At 39.6% G+C, this 13,209-nt stretch overlaps 1 protein-coding gene across 5 annotated transcripts in view; it reads right to left on the bottom strand.

Annotated features, from left to right (window-relative positions):
• Opa1 (OPA1 mitochondrial dynamin like GTPase) overlaps positions 1-12,851 on the bottom strand; it is an 82,746-nt gene extending 69,895 nt beyond the window's left edge. For 2 of the 5 annotated variants that reach the window (XM_041647173.1, XM_041647175.1), the window contains exons 1-6: positions 12,644-12,851; positions 6,883-7,201; positions 6,161-6,257; positions 4,868-4,975; positions 4,359-4,412; positions 3,482-3,549 (exon numbers count right to left, since the gene is read on the bottom strand). In XM_041647173.1, the coding sequence (XP_041503107.1) occupies positions 3,482-3,549; positions 4,359-4,412; positions 4,868-4,975; positions 6,161-6,257; positions 6,883-7,201; positions 12,644-12,675 (678 nt within the window). In that variant the 5' untranslated portion in view covers positions 12,676-12,851. Of the gene's footprint in view, positions 1-3,481; positions 3,550-4,358; positions 4,413-4,867; positions 4,976-6,160; positions 6,260-6,882; positions 7,202-12,643 lie in introns of those variants that run through there. The other 3 variants (XM_041647174.1, XM_041647176.1, XM_041647177.1) reach the window with 2 other exon arrangements.
• Between the last annotated feature and the right edge of the window lie 358 nt (positions 12,852-13,209).

The following is a 13,209-nucleotide window of genomic DNA, read 5'->3' as shown; positions in this document are numbered from 1 at the left end:
TACATACCTGCTCAAGATATTTATGAATGCAAAATTTGTTACTGGTTGCCAAAATGAAATGTCTTCCCACTTTGGGTTATTTAATTCTTTTCAATCAGAAATAGCACACTATATATTTTTTTACTTGAACATTTTCTACATGTAGTTTTAAGACATAAATAAAATGGCTATCAGTAATTATCAATTATAATTTCCATTACATTTTTTTTTGTTTCTAAGTGGCTACCTACAACAGTCTGATTTATTGATACATATTCATAGTATTTCCTAAATGACATAAACACACAGTATGCTTATTAGGCAATGCAGTAAGGCCGACTGCTTAGTCATTTCACAACAGAACTTCTGATCAACGCAGCATAGTGTCCACAGTCTAAACAGATAAGAGTTCAGGTAGAAGCAAAGGAACGGGATGATGTGCAGCTGTGCAGTGTTGTGTGGCTTTGTTTTCTGAAGATCTCCACTTTAATTCCCCAAAGACAAGTGAGCTCAAGACAGGAAGCACAAGCCACAACTTGTCGTGTTGGTCATGACTCGGGCCACACTATCTGACATCTGAGTTTCCTTTCAGCTGGCTTTGAGTGTTCCTAACTTTACTGCCAAGACTCTTCCATTTGTGTTCTCCTACTAGAGAGGGCAACTCTTCAGTTCTAGTTGTAGAAATGTATTCCATTTACTACTATTTTAAACAATCGTTTTTGCCTTGCATCTACTATTCTAGTAGAGAAGTCTTGCCAGAAACTACAACCATGAACAGACAACTATAAACTTAAGCATGACTGCTTCGAACCCTCAATGCAATGTAGGTGAAATCAGGCACATTTAGGCTGGTACGGATGTTGATCAGAATATGATTTTAATGAGGGCATCTTAAGAGCCAAGACTAAAACAACTAAAAGAAAACCAGAGAGACAAACTGTGGATGTCATCTTAGCACTACTGATGATCCCTTAAATGTCTCTCTCTCTCTCTCTCTCTCTCTCTCTCTCTCTCTCTCTCTCTCTCTCTCTTCAAGACAGGGTTTCCCCATGTAACAGTGCTAGCTGTATGGGAACTTGCTTTGTAGACCAGGCTGGTCTCAAAGTCACAGAGATCCACCTACCTCTGCCTCCCGAGTGTTGGGATTAAAGGAGTGCACCACCATACCAAGCCGATCACTCAACTCTTTAATACTGCTATCTGAGGGGGCTCGAGAGAAGGCTGAGTGCTTGAGAGAACTGGCTGCTCTTCTAGAGAATAAAGGTTTAATTCCCATTGCAGGTCACAACTCACTATAACTCCAATCCCAGGGGATACGACCCTTTTTTTGGCCTTTGTGGGTATGATGCATACAGATGGTGCACAAGGAAAACACATACACAAATAAAATACATAAATGAATAGAAACTGAGGTCTGAATGATCTCTTATATTTTTGGTTGTGAACCTAGCCTTTAACAGCTGAGCCATCTCTCCAGCCCAGTCTGAATGATCTCAAAGACTACTGGCTCAAGTCTCCTTGCATGACGATATTCAAACATGACTTTGTAGGCAAAGTCCATCAAATCACACTAACCTATCTATATCTTGTCTATGTGGCTTATATTACTCTCAAGTATCATAAGCAAGAGTCAAACATTAGAAATAACACTGCATCAACAGAACTGAAAACTATCAGCACAAGTTTTGGACATGGCTTGACTCTATTAGTATTTTCTATAACTTGATTTAACCTGTATTAAAAGCAGCATAGGTACAATTCTATATGAACAGAATTAATATTTACAATAAATCACTGGAAATTGGTAAGCGTAAATCATTTAATAAATAATTAAAATTATATGTGTGTGTATGTATCTGCATGTGAAAATGTAACATGCGAGTCCACTACTCAAGGACTCCAGAAGGCACAGGAGTTCAGGTGATTGCACCTGCTGTGGGTGCTCTGAAGTCCAGGAAGTGCCCTCAACAGCTGAGTCATACAGCCAGCCCCAATTAGAAAGTTTTTATAGGGGAAAGTAATTACCATAAATTGAGAAAAAATTTAAAGGAAAGAAGTTACAAGGGGCATTTACTGTCAAACAAATTCATTGTTTAAAAAAAGCAACAAATTTATTTTCAAGTCAATTGAATAAAACAAAATCTATAAGAATAATTAAATTCCCAAAGATATAGTCTCTTGCTTCATCTATTCTGCAGAGATCAGTTACAGATGATTTGCTTATCATCTTGGCAGAGCTTAGGGGATTTAATCTGATTGAATCTAAAATCAGCTCTCCATTTACTAAAGCGACCCCATGCAGTGTCAGTGAGAGAGTAGAGACAGACATAGCTACCGATTTAGGCAAATCACTGCTGCTCAAAAGTCCACATGACCATACCTGTCGAAAGGGCTTCCTTCTTCTCAGATTACGTAACTTTTCACATTAAGTTTATTGGCTTTCTTAGCCAAGGCTTTCCCTGGCTCAAATTAGCCACATTTAATAAGCTATTTTCTAACCCTCGATGCACAAACAATAAGGAGTGTTCCTTAATTAAAAGTATGTGTACTAAAAACAGATCAAAATGAAAGCAAATATGTATTCTATAGTATGTTTTACCTAAAACCAACAGAAAATAAATCTTGGAAATATCTTTAAAATTTGGAATAGCAAAAAAAGGTTCAAGTAGAAAGAAATGGAAATACAGAAAATATTTCTTCTTTCTGCTTTAAGAATCATAAAATTATTTCTTTCCTATGATGCTTTAAAATTCAGCATTGACTACACAGTCCATATTTAACTTAAATATTTAATTTAAATATAATGTTTACAGAATCTTTTGCTTATAAATTTATTTATCCAGGCATTATTTTTTACAAAACTTTACATGTAATTATTTCTTTTTCCAGTTAAAAAAGGTGATGGAAGTTAAAAACTCAGGCAGTAATAGCAGAGCATCTGACTAGAAATGCAGAGTAACTTGAGCTAACACCTGTTCTGCAGCATCCACATGGACTGTCTGAGATGTACCCAAACCGATGTGTTCTCAATGGACTCATTCACACACAACCATGGAGGCTCTCAACATAAAACAATTGATTCATTTGCTAATAACACACTTTCTATTCTCTCATCTTTCTCCAAACTTTCCAATGTAAGTCTCCAGAAGAGGAATAGGTTCTATGCATAAATGTGGTATTCCTTGTACATCCTGAGTTCTTTTGGAGATCTACGAACATGTATGAATGAATATATGTTGGTCTGTGAAGTCCCAAGAAAGAGAAGATTGCTTAAATGTCTACAGCCCCACATACACTTTATAACAAACTCTCGAATGGTTACTTCATAGAGTATAACCAGAGGGGATGAGCATCCTTGATTCTATCCCAGAGCTGTTGCAGCAACACCTGCAGTGAGTGTTCACTTAGTAAGCATACATTTTTTATTTTCTAGTAATGGAGCAACATTTTCAAATATCTGAACAATAAAGGAAAAGTCAAATTTTCAGTACTCTATACTTACCTTCTTATAATGCTTGTCACTTTCGGATCCATGATCTGTTGCTCTAAATGCTGTTTCTCCAGGTGAACCTTAAAGAGAAACACAGCTTTTTACATTCCCCAGTGATGCCAACAGCCTAAGCTCAATCACAAATTTGACCTAAGCAATTAAAAAGTAAATGGGGTGGGGAGATACAGTCCAGTGGCAGAGTGCTTGCCTAGTATACATTGGGTCCCTAGCACTGAGAAATGAAACCAAATCAAAACAGACAGGCCAGGAGCATGCCTGCAGTCCCGGCACTTTGTGCTCAGGAGACTGAGGCTGGGCTCAACAGTGAGGTTGTGGTTAAAAAGAAATCAAGCAAGGTTCAAAGAATACATTTTTATTTTTAAGAAAATTACTGGCAATCAATGTCAAAAATGTTTAAAATTAACTCATTTTTAAAGTATAAGTGAAAATTATGATAAAAATGAGAAGTCTTTGGTAAGGATTTTTTTTAAAGGGACCACTTACAGTTTAGTCAAGTACCACTGCCATCAGACAATGTATATGATACAAAGCAAATTTAATGTCACTATGACAGGGCAGATGAGACAAGCTAAAATTACTTTTCATTTCAATTATCAAAAAAATTTTTTTCAAGAAAACACTTTGGCTAAGCAAATTTTCTTTAAATAATTTTATGTCATGTATTTAGCAATTTTAATTTTGTCATAAATGTATTTTTTTTTTTACTATTTCCATCAAAAGGATATAAGTTTGTCTAATATAGTTCTGGGTTTAAAGATCAGCATATATAAGCAGGATTATAAATTTGGTCTGCAATCTTATTTGTGCCTAGTGTATTAGAAGCATTTAAAGGGCATGTTAAGGTCAGCGAAAATGTCTGGTTACACACCTAACAAGAGAAGTGGGCCAGAAGCTTCTATGACTTCACTAACCAATTTGTGACCTGTGAAAAATCAGCAAAAGGGGAAATAAAAATTTAATAAGAATAAGCAAAGAGGTCTGAGATATCAGACTTATATTATATTAGGGCAACACTTGGGCAATAAGGGAAAAAAACCTTATGAATTGTACCATATATGACCTATACTATTAAATTTGTTTCAAAGTAACAATACTGGCTCTAAGCAGTTATGAAAAGCAAATGCATAGGTAGTCTCATCCACTTGTCAAGAAGCAATATTTTCTTACTCACCAACTAAAAGGGAAGCACACATTCTTACAAATTTTCATTTGATTAGGCTAATGATTAAAAGTATTGTGCAAACTTTGCGTTTATCTTGTGTTAAAACAAAATGCTTTTGGGTTTGTTTTAAAATGCTTTAATTTAAAAGATGAGAACAAATAAGACCATCCATGAGGTTCCTAAGTCATGAAGTCAGTTGAAAAGTCTCCCCTTACCTGTGGTGAAGAAGTCCTTCAATAAGCTGAGGCTATCAGCAATTTTGTCCAGGTCGGGTGCTAACTTGGCAAGGTCTTCTGAACTGGGAAGGGCTTTTCTAATTTTGTCTAGAGAAGATGAAAACAGGAATCACAAGCAGTCTTAAAGTAGGAAACAGCAAACATATTAGGTATAAATGTGTCAACTTGTTTAAACCTCAAGCTAGTCCTACAAAAGACTTCCCACTGTCAACTCTGCTTAAGAGATGAAAATCTAGAGCACGCAGCAAAGAAGTGAGGGAGCTGGGGTTCAAGACCAGGCAGCCTAGCTCCAAATCCAGACTCTCCGTTACTACACTAGGACACTGGCAAATACAGTATTGCACAGTACTGACATGTATACTATTTTAAAAAGCAAAACTGTCCCCTTCCTAAAAATGCCTTTGTTACATGGTTACCTTTAAGACGTACTAGGATGGAGATTTATGCAGACTAATTCCACCCCCATAGATCTCAAAAAGGGACTGAAGAAAATATGCCAAACTTTTTAAGCTCATCATGAGTTAGTTGCAATCAACTATTGCTGTTTTCACCTACTTGTCAAAGGGAGAGGTGGGGTTTTAAGGGATGAAGCCACTAACAGACTTTAAAGAAACTTGTCTGCAGAAAGCACAAATAACCAAAGCAGTTAGCCAAAGAGAGGGGTTTTTGGTCAGGGTCCTAGTATGTAAGATGCAGGCAATATTGCATCATACTAAAACTGGTGTCTGGAAAGGCTGCTAGAAGCATGGAAATGCAGAGGGGATGTGCTAGGTAGCAAAATACAAAATGTCAAGGTACATATGCCATGTAATTTTTAAATAAGAAAGCAAAATGTTAGCCACATTCAACTAATAAGCAAAACCAAAAGAAAATATTTCACAAGAGTGGTGGCAGCCATGTTAAAATAGCAGACTGCTGGGTACTGAGTCTCATACTTTTATTCTCTGAGTTGGCAAAATGGCTCAGTGGGGTAAAAGTGCTTGTTATCAGGCCAGTCAACCTGAGTTTGTCCCTGTATCCATAGGATCCCTTTTAATTAAAAAAAAAAAAGTCTTCTGATCTTTACATGCATGCACATGTGCACACAAGTGATTGCACACCCACACACATATAAATAAGTGTAATAAAAATTTTCTTTTATAGATTATAACTTTATTAAAATAAAACTATCACATATTAGACTCAAAAGCTAAAACTATCAATGCACTTATTTCTACTCCCGTCCCTCCCCAAAACAATGCAAAAGCTAATTTTAGTGTTGATGATACAAACCCAAATCAATATACTCATCAATTTCCCATATAAAGTCAGGCACAATCCACTTATAGTCACTAAGGTCTGGTATCATATCTTTCCATTCATCGAAGGTCTAAAAGACAAGAACATATGTCAATCAGGTATTCTAAGTGCCATACCCAATAAAAACAGAAATCAGGTCGATGAAAACAATCTACTAGGAAATGTATCATGTACAGAACTCTTATGGAACAAATCTATGTAAGTCCAGGTCTTTTAAGAACAAATCAATAGGTGAGTATATAGAATGAAAGCAAATATTCTTCTATCAAATGTGAGAAATGTAAAATTCAAAACTCTATTTCAAACAGGGCTCGTGCTGGCATTAAATAACACCATGAAGCAAAAGAAAGATGGATCAGTGAGAAATCACCTTGCCTCTGGACTCAGGGCTCTTAGAAGCAGCCCTGTGAACACACCACCCAACTTTCTCTCCTTTGCTAAGTGGCAATGTTCAGAGCCAAATTTAAGCTTTCTTACTCTCAGACTAGGGCTCCATCTTCAGATCATTTATAATTATTGTTAATATTTAATGGCACCACTGAAACAACATAAGACATTGTAAATATACACAGTAAATGTTTCAACAGCTAATTATATTTTACTCACTAAAGAAAAATGTCAATTCCTTTCTCCTATGCTATACAAATTTATGATATTTTGGAATAATTACAACTATAATAAGAAAGTAAACTCACTTTTTTTGCTGTATAGCCACCTCCAACAGCAGATCCCAGTATGATATATCGAAGTTTTAAGAGCCTTGCAGCTAACCTTGCTGGCCAAAAGTTCCTGCGGGGCTGGTAGCCATATTTAATAGGAGAAAGTTTTAATTTATGCAAAGAAAGGTTAGTTAGAGAAGAGAACTGCTGAAATGATGTCCTTAGTTGGGGTCTTTGAAGCTTTAGAGTGGGAAGATGTGACCGATAAATACTTCGTGAAACCAGATGTAGTTTCTGGAGTGGTAAGTTTCTTTGTATTCCAGAGCTGTGCTTCACTAGTGATTGGCAGACTTCACTGAAAAACAAACAAGGATGGGAGACACATCAGAGAAAGTAACAATGCCTAGGAACTGAGAGAAAAGAGCACACCTGTATACTGACACACCACGTCCCATCACATGGTAGTCTGCATTTGCTGTGTGCCAGCTCATTCATTCCCTACCATGAATAGTTACACTAGCCCCATTCTACAAATGAGGGACAATATAGCACAGAGATATAAACACAACTTGTCCAAGAAGACAGTAACACAGAAATAAAGATGAACTATAAGTCCAGGCTCGGGGACTCCAGACTCTACATGTTAATTTATTTACATGGGCTGTGATATTACTGGTCCAAGGAACTGAAACCAAGGAAGGAAGAGGTGAGCACTAGTTTACCAACAGCTGTGCACTGTAACAGCTGGTAACAAAAAGGCATGCAAAATTCTGCTTTTAAGGACAAAAATTCTAGCAGTCAAGAATATCTGCTTGTTCTGCCTCCTAATCCTAAATTAGCCTAGAGATAGAAACTAAATTAATCTTGTCTCAAAAACCTGGTTCCTTAGGAAAATGCAAGTATTGGAGCAGCCTTCAAAAGATGAGGATCCTACAATGTACACGCTAAGGGCCTGCGCTCCACCCTACCCTTCTTTGGCACAAGACCTACATGCCCTATCTCATTCAACCCCATCTGGTTCCATCCTGTTGGTGAGGCCCAATGCTAAGTAGTGTTAGAATGTCCATTCGTCCAGTTACACAGAAAAGGCATCACAGGCTTCAGGTCTTGTTTCTAGCTATGTCCCAGATATTATGCTAGGTACTTTCACAAACTTGAGAAGGGAAAACTCAAAAGAATAAATAGTTCCTGTTATAAACCTGCCTGTTTAAAAATGATGTCTTGCCTAACAGTGAAAGAGAGGCTGAAACCAGGTTCAGTTCTGTAATAAAGTCTGAGCTCTTTCCACAAGAGATGATGCTGGGGAAGTGTGGAGAGCAGCACCTGATGTGGGATTCATCTCTGTGTGCTGTGAATATCACTGGTTAATAAAGAAGTTGTTTGGGGCCTGTGACAGGGTAGAATAGAGCTAGGAAGGGAAAACTAAACTGAATGCTGGGAGAAAGAAGGTGGAGTCAGTGAGAAGCCATGTAGCCCCTCCGGAGACAAACGACATATGCCGGAACTTTACCCGGTAAGCCACAGCCTCATGGTGATACACAGATTAATGGAGATGGGTTATTTTAAGATGTGAGTGAGCCAGAAATATGCTTAAGCTATTGGCCAAACAGTATTGCAAGTAATATGGTTTCTGTGTACTGTTTTCAGGGCTGAGCAGCCGGAAACAAACAAGTAGCCTCTTACTACAAGCACCTGTGTAAACAGTGTTTCAGGGAACACTGGATGTGGGGCTGTGAGGACAGTATGGAGGCCCTGCTATCTGGATTCTGCAGGACACACCTTTGCTGTGACCCAGGTTTTTTTTTTTTTTAACTGTGTCACCCTCCTTCTCGCCTTGGGGCCTACAAAAAACTTACCAAAGGCTGCTTAGAGTAATGGTTTAGTGCCACTTCAGTATTAATTGTTATTGAACTTTATCAGTTTGTGAATGAGTGACTGATTTCTCCTTTTCTGAAAGGGGCTAACCTAAATATAACCCCACCTAGATGAACTCTAAGGCCAACTGCAGCCCTAGGGAATTTATGTCTTTGTTTTCTCCCTCATTTCTCTCCATATCCTTAACTATTCCTATTTTCACAATGGTGACAGCAATAACCATGAGAGTCAGGGACAGGATATTCCAGGTCAGTAATTAGATGTAGAATGTCTTCAGTTGTCCTCTGGAGGCATAATGGACTCAGAACAAATCCCTGTACTAAGACAGGCATTGTCTAGAGCTTCCGGTTCAAAAGGCAGACAAAGCTCACCCAGGGGAAAGCTAGTTTTCATCAGGTTTCCTTTTTTTAAGTCCTAAAAATGCTATTATTACTTTATTATTGGTGTTTTGCCTTCATGTATGTCGGGGTACCACATGTGTACATGGTATCAGCAGAAGTCAGATGAAGCATTGGACTTCCTGGAACTGGAGTTACAGATGGTTGTGGGCTGTCATGTGGATGACAGTATTTAGACCCAGGTCCCCTGGAGGAGCAGCCATCTCTCCAGCCCCACAACAAAGTATTCATAATATATAGGTAAGATGGTAAAAGGAGCAGGAAGACAGCAATTGCCTCTGGAAGCTGAGCAGTCTGTCAGGGAAGACCTGGGGATTTGGGGATCTTAAATGCATGTGTATGTGTGGAGGAGGCTTCCAGGGGGAGCTGTCACCAGTTCTGGCTTTTGTAACAGGTTCGAACCACCTGCCTGCGTATTCCATAAAAGTCCAAAAAGGAAATTTGCTAGGTGAAATAATCAGTAAAGAAAACGTAGCATGGTCAGAGCATCTGCATCAGCCCCTGGCCCTTCATGTTTAAATGCCACCAGACAACCAGACCCCTGCAGCAAACCAGCAGCTCTTAGCATGCTATCACTGGTATGGACAGGAATCCTGAAAATACTGCAAACTTAAATAAGAACATGTTCAAAAATATTAGAGAATATAGCATTTATAGATTTAAACATTAAAAAAGAGCTTGGTGAATATCAAAAAAGCAGTTTATGGAAAGCAAAGCAGCACTTGCATAGACATCAACAGCAGAAAATAATCAAGGACACTGCCTAGGATGCAGAATAAGGAAAAAATGTAGAAAACATAAAAGCTATGATGCAAAGTAGGGAGATTGGAGGAATAATGCATCCCACAGGATATACAGCAATGGTCCACTGGGATAAGGGAATGGAGAATTAGGGGAATGAGAGGTGTGATGCAGCCCATGGGGTACACAGCAATGGTCCACTGGGCTCAGGGAATGAAGCCCTGACTATGAATATGACTGAGCACCTCTGGGCGCTTTGTAGGTTTGGAGACTGCTATTTTTTTCAGTAGAGTTTGGGCATACTCATAAACGGACTGTAATATAAAAAGGCTTTACAACATGCAGTTTTATGACTTGGCTGACAACTTGGTACATTATAAACATTTTCTCTTTTACAATGGTTAACTGTGTAGCTTGGAGAAAACATGAATGAATCCTTGCAGAGAGGTAACCTTATATCTTTTAAAACGTGTGGAGAGAAAAAGGGATTCCATCTCTTTATTTTGGAAATGAAGAACATAATGGACCTACCTAAGCAATCTCATATTCTTTTAAATTATTTAGAAAGAAAAAGAACAGTTGCAATGGGAGGAAGAAAGTAAAGCTGAAGAAAAATTTTGCAGAACTGAAGAAAGATTTTTTTTTTTAAATCAAAGGTCAAGCCAGACAACTGAGGAAAAAGAAAACCCACAGCTGAACAAAGCCTTAAGAAATCTGAGACAAAGGACACAGTCAAGAAAGATCCTAAAAGTGGCTATGAAGAGAAAAAGACTTCTTTATCTAAAGAAACTTAAAAACAAAATTCGAATGTGATGTAAAGTAGATCACCATGAGTCATCTCTTGCTCAACTACCACATCTTTTACCTATATAGAACAAATACTTACTGCACCCCCCACAATGTTGGCCACCAGTCTTCATTTTGACTTGTCTAGGAGGAGTATTTTTATGTGTATATAAAAATCTGTTTCCATCTTACGACTAAAGTAGTACTAAGCTGCAATATTTCAGATAGAACTTGCAGAGGAACTACAGCAAAAGGCAAATTCCTGAGCTTGGGGGCTTTCCGGTTTTCATATACCCATTTCTGCCATTAGTTAAGCTGTGCTTCGGCATGAGACTTGCTAAAGCCATGACTGTGGAACCCCTAATTTCAGGAACAATTCAGCCTCATGGTACATAACTGATTAAATAAACAACTCAAACTATACATCTGTTTGTCAACTCAATTTAAAGTGTTTCCTACATGCCTTGTTGTTTAAAATGAATATGATATCTTCAGCATTTTCTCTATTTTATAGAAAATAGAAATATCTCCACATTAATTATAAAATGGTGAAAATGCAAAAGTTGCAGATAGCTTATTTCAATACCAAAGATTGTGAGTTTACTCATACTTTAAATCCCACAAGATTAACAAGAACCACATTGTAGCAAAGGTGGTTCCACTTTTGGACTCTTAATTAACTCTGACAAAACAAATGGGTTCCTTTCTGTAAGTAAAATAAAATCATTTACACCATTAAAAAGGAAGTTCCTGAGGGCAGGGCTGGAGAGATAATTTATTGGAGAGACGGTTTATTGGTTAAGAAAAAGGACTGCCCTTCCAGAAGACCAAGGTTGGATTCCCAGCATCCACACGACGACTCACTACTGTCTGTCACTCCAGTCCCAGCATGCTAAACGTTGTGATTTGGTAGCTATGGGCAGTGGACATATATAACACACAGGCATACATGCTGGCAAAACAGATGTACACATTAAAAAAAAAAAAAGTTCCGGGGACTGCAGAGATGGATGGAATGATTAGAAATGCTTGCTGTACCTGCAGAGGACCTGAGTTTGGTCCCCAGGATCCACGTCAGGCAGCTCAATCGCCTGTAACTCCATCTGCCTACCCCTCTGCCCAGAGAGAGCACCTGTACTCTTGCACAGATAGCCCCTCCCATACACATAATTAAACCAAAATCCTTTAAAAGTTCTAAATAAAATTTAAGATCAACGTCTAAAGGTGAAGTTAATTCAGGAGAACTACATTTCCCAATCTTCCTTGGTGCATATAACTTGCTACCATCAAACGTCTGAAACAAATACGGGAACGAATTACATATATAACACCAAATTTGGTAACATTAAAGTGCATACGGCAATCCACACATATCAAAATATTTTATGATTTTTCTACTTCAAAACCAGACCAGGGCAACAACAGCAGCGTGGTTAGAAAAGTGGCGCCGCACGCAGCACGTTGTACCTGAAAGTGTAGCTCAACGCTGCACAAGATCTCCTCTGAGGAGGGCATCTCTTTATGTGCGTCACTGCTCGAGATCTGACTCTAGCCAGAGGGTGAGGCAAACAGGCAGACTGACAGATACCTTTCACACAGAAGAGCCAAAGTGGCTGCAAGTGTAAAGTGGACATGGCATACGGCTGGAAGACGACAGTTCAGTGACACGCACAGATAAGAGACGGGCCGGGAGAGAACAGCAACAATAAAAGCAGCAACTGGGGCAGAGCTAACAGAGGGATCACAAGGGCAGAGGCAAAGGGGACAGCAATGACGGGCCAAGACTGAAGGTGTCCAAAATCTTCGAGTTGAACAAGGAGTGGTCACCGGTCAGGTGCTGTCAGTTTCGGGTGCTCAAACATATGTTATAATTCTCTTAAGAGCCTCGGCCTGGCCTGAGGGTCACCTGCACATTCAGGAAGTAGTGATGGGACAACCCCGCTGTCCAAACGGCCCAGACCATGACATAACGGGGCCAGGTCGCAGGCCGCACTTACCAGGCCACTGCCGCCCGGCGTGCTCGCCACATCCCGCCAGCGCAGACCACACACAGGCGCCGAGACGGCCACGTGGGAGCCCCGTGTCGGCCCCAGTCCGACTCCTGCTCCCGCAATGACCCAGGAAGACTCCCTCGGCAACAAGGGCATAGAGCAGCCGCCGAGTCCCTCCCAGTGGCGAAAGGACTTCCGCAAGAGCCCACCGGGCACCCGTAGTTAGTCCGTCACCGAAATAACCACCCACAGGAACGCTAGGGAGGCTGCACAAACGGGCCGCGGAGTACGTGCGCACTCACCGGAAGCCTGTGGGCGGAACCCATTTAGGCACCCCCCCCAGCCCCGCCCTCAAAGTGTCCCGGTAGGAATTTTGAAAATGATCTTCCTCTGTCTAAGGGTTCGGAGCGAGAGGGTTGAGCGGGCTGGACACATGAAATACACACGACGAATGTTTATGGGGAGCATCCGATTTAATGAGATCTGTTTAAAAGTATTTTCGTAACCGAACAATCTTAGAGCCGGGAGGTCGAGTCCTGGTCGGCTAGTTTACAATGTCTGCGATCAGATCC

Source organism: Microtus oregoni, unplaced genomic scaffold, assembly GCF_018167655.1.
Source record: "Microtus oregoni isolate MIOR12 unplaced genomic scaffold, Mior012 000162F_ref0000463, whole genome shotgun sequence".
NCBI classification, from domain to species: Eukaryota; Metazoa; Chordata; class Mammalia; order Rodentia; family Cricetidae; genus Microtus; species Microtus oregoni.
This window is presented reverse-complemented; position numbering and strand designations above follow the sequence as displayed.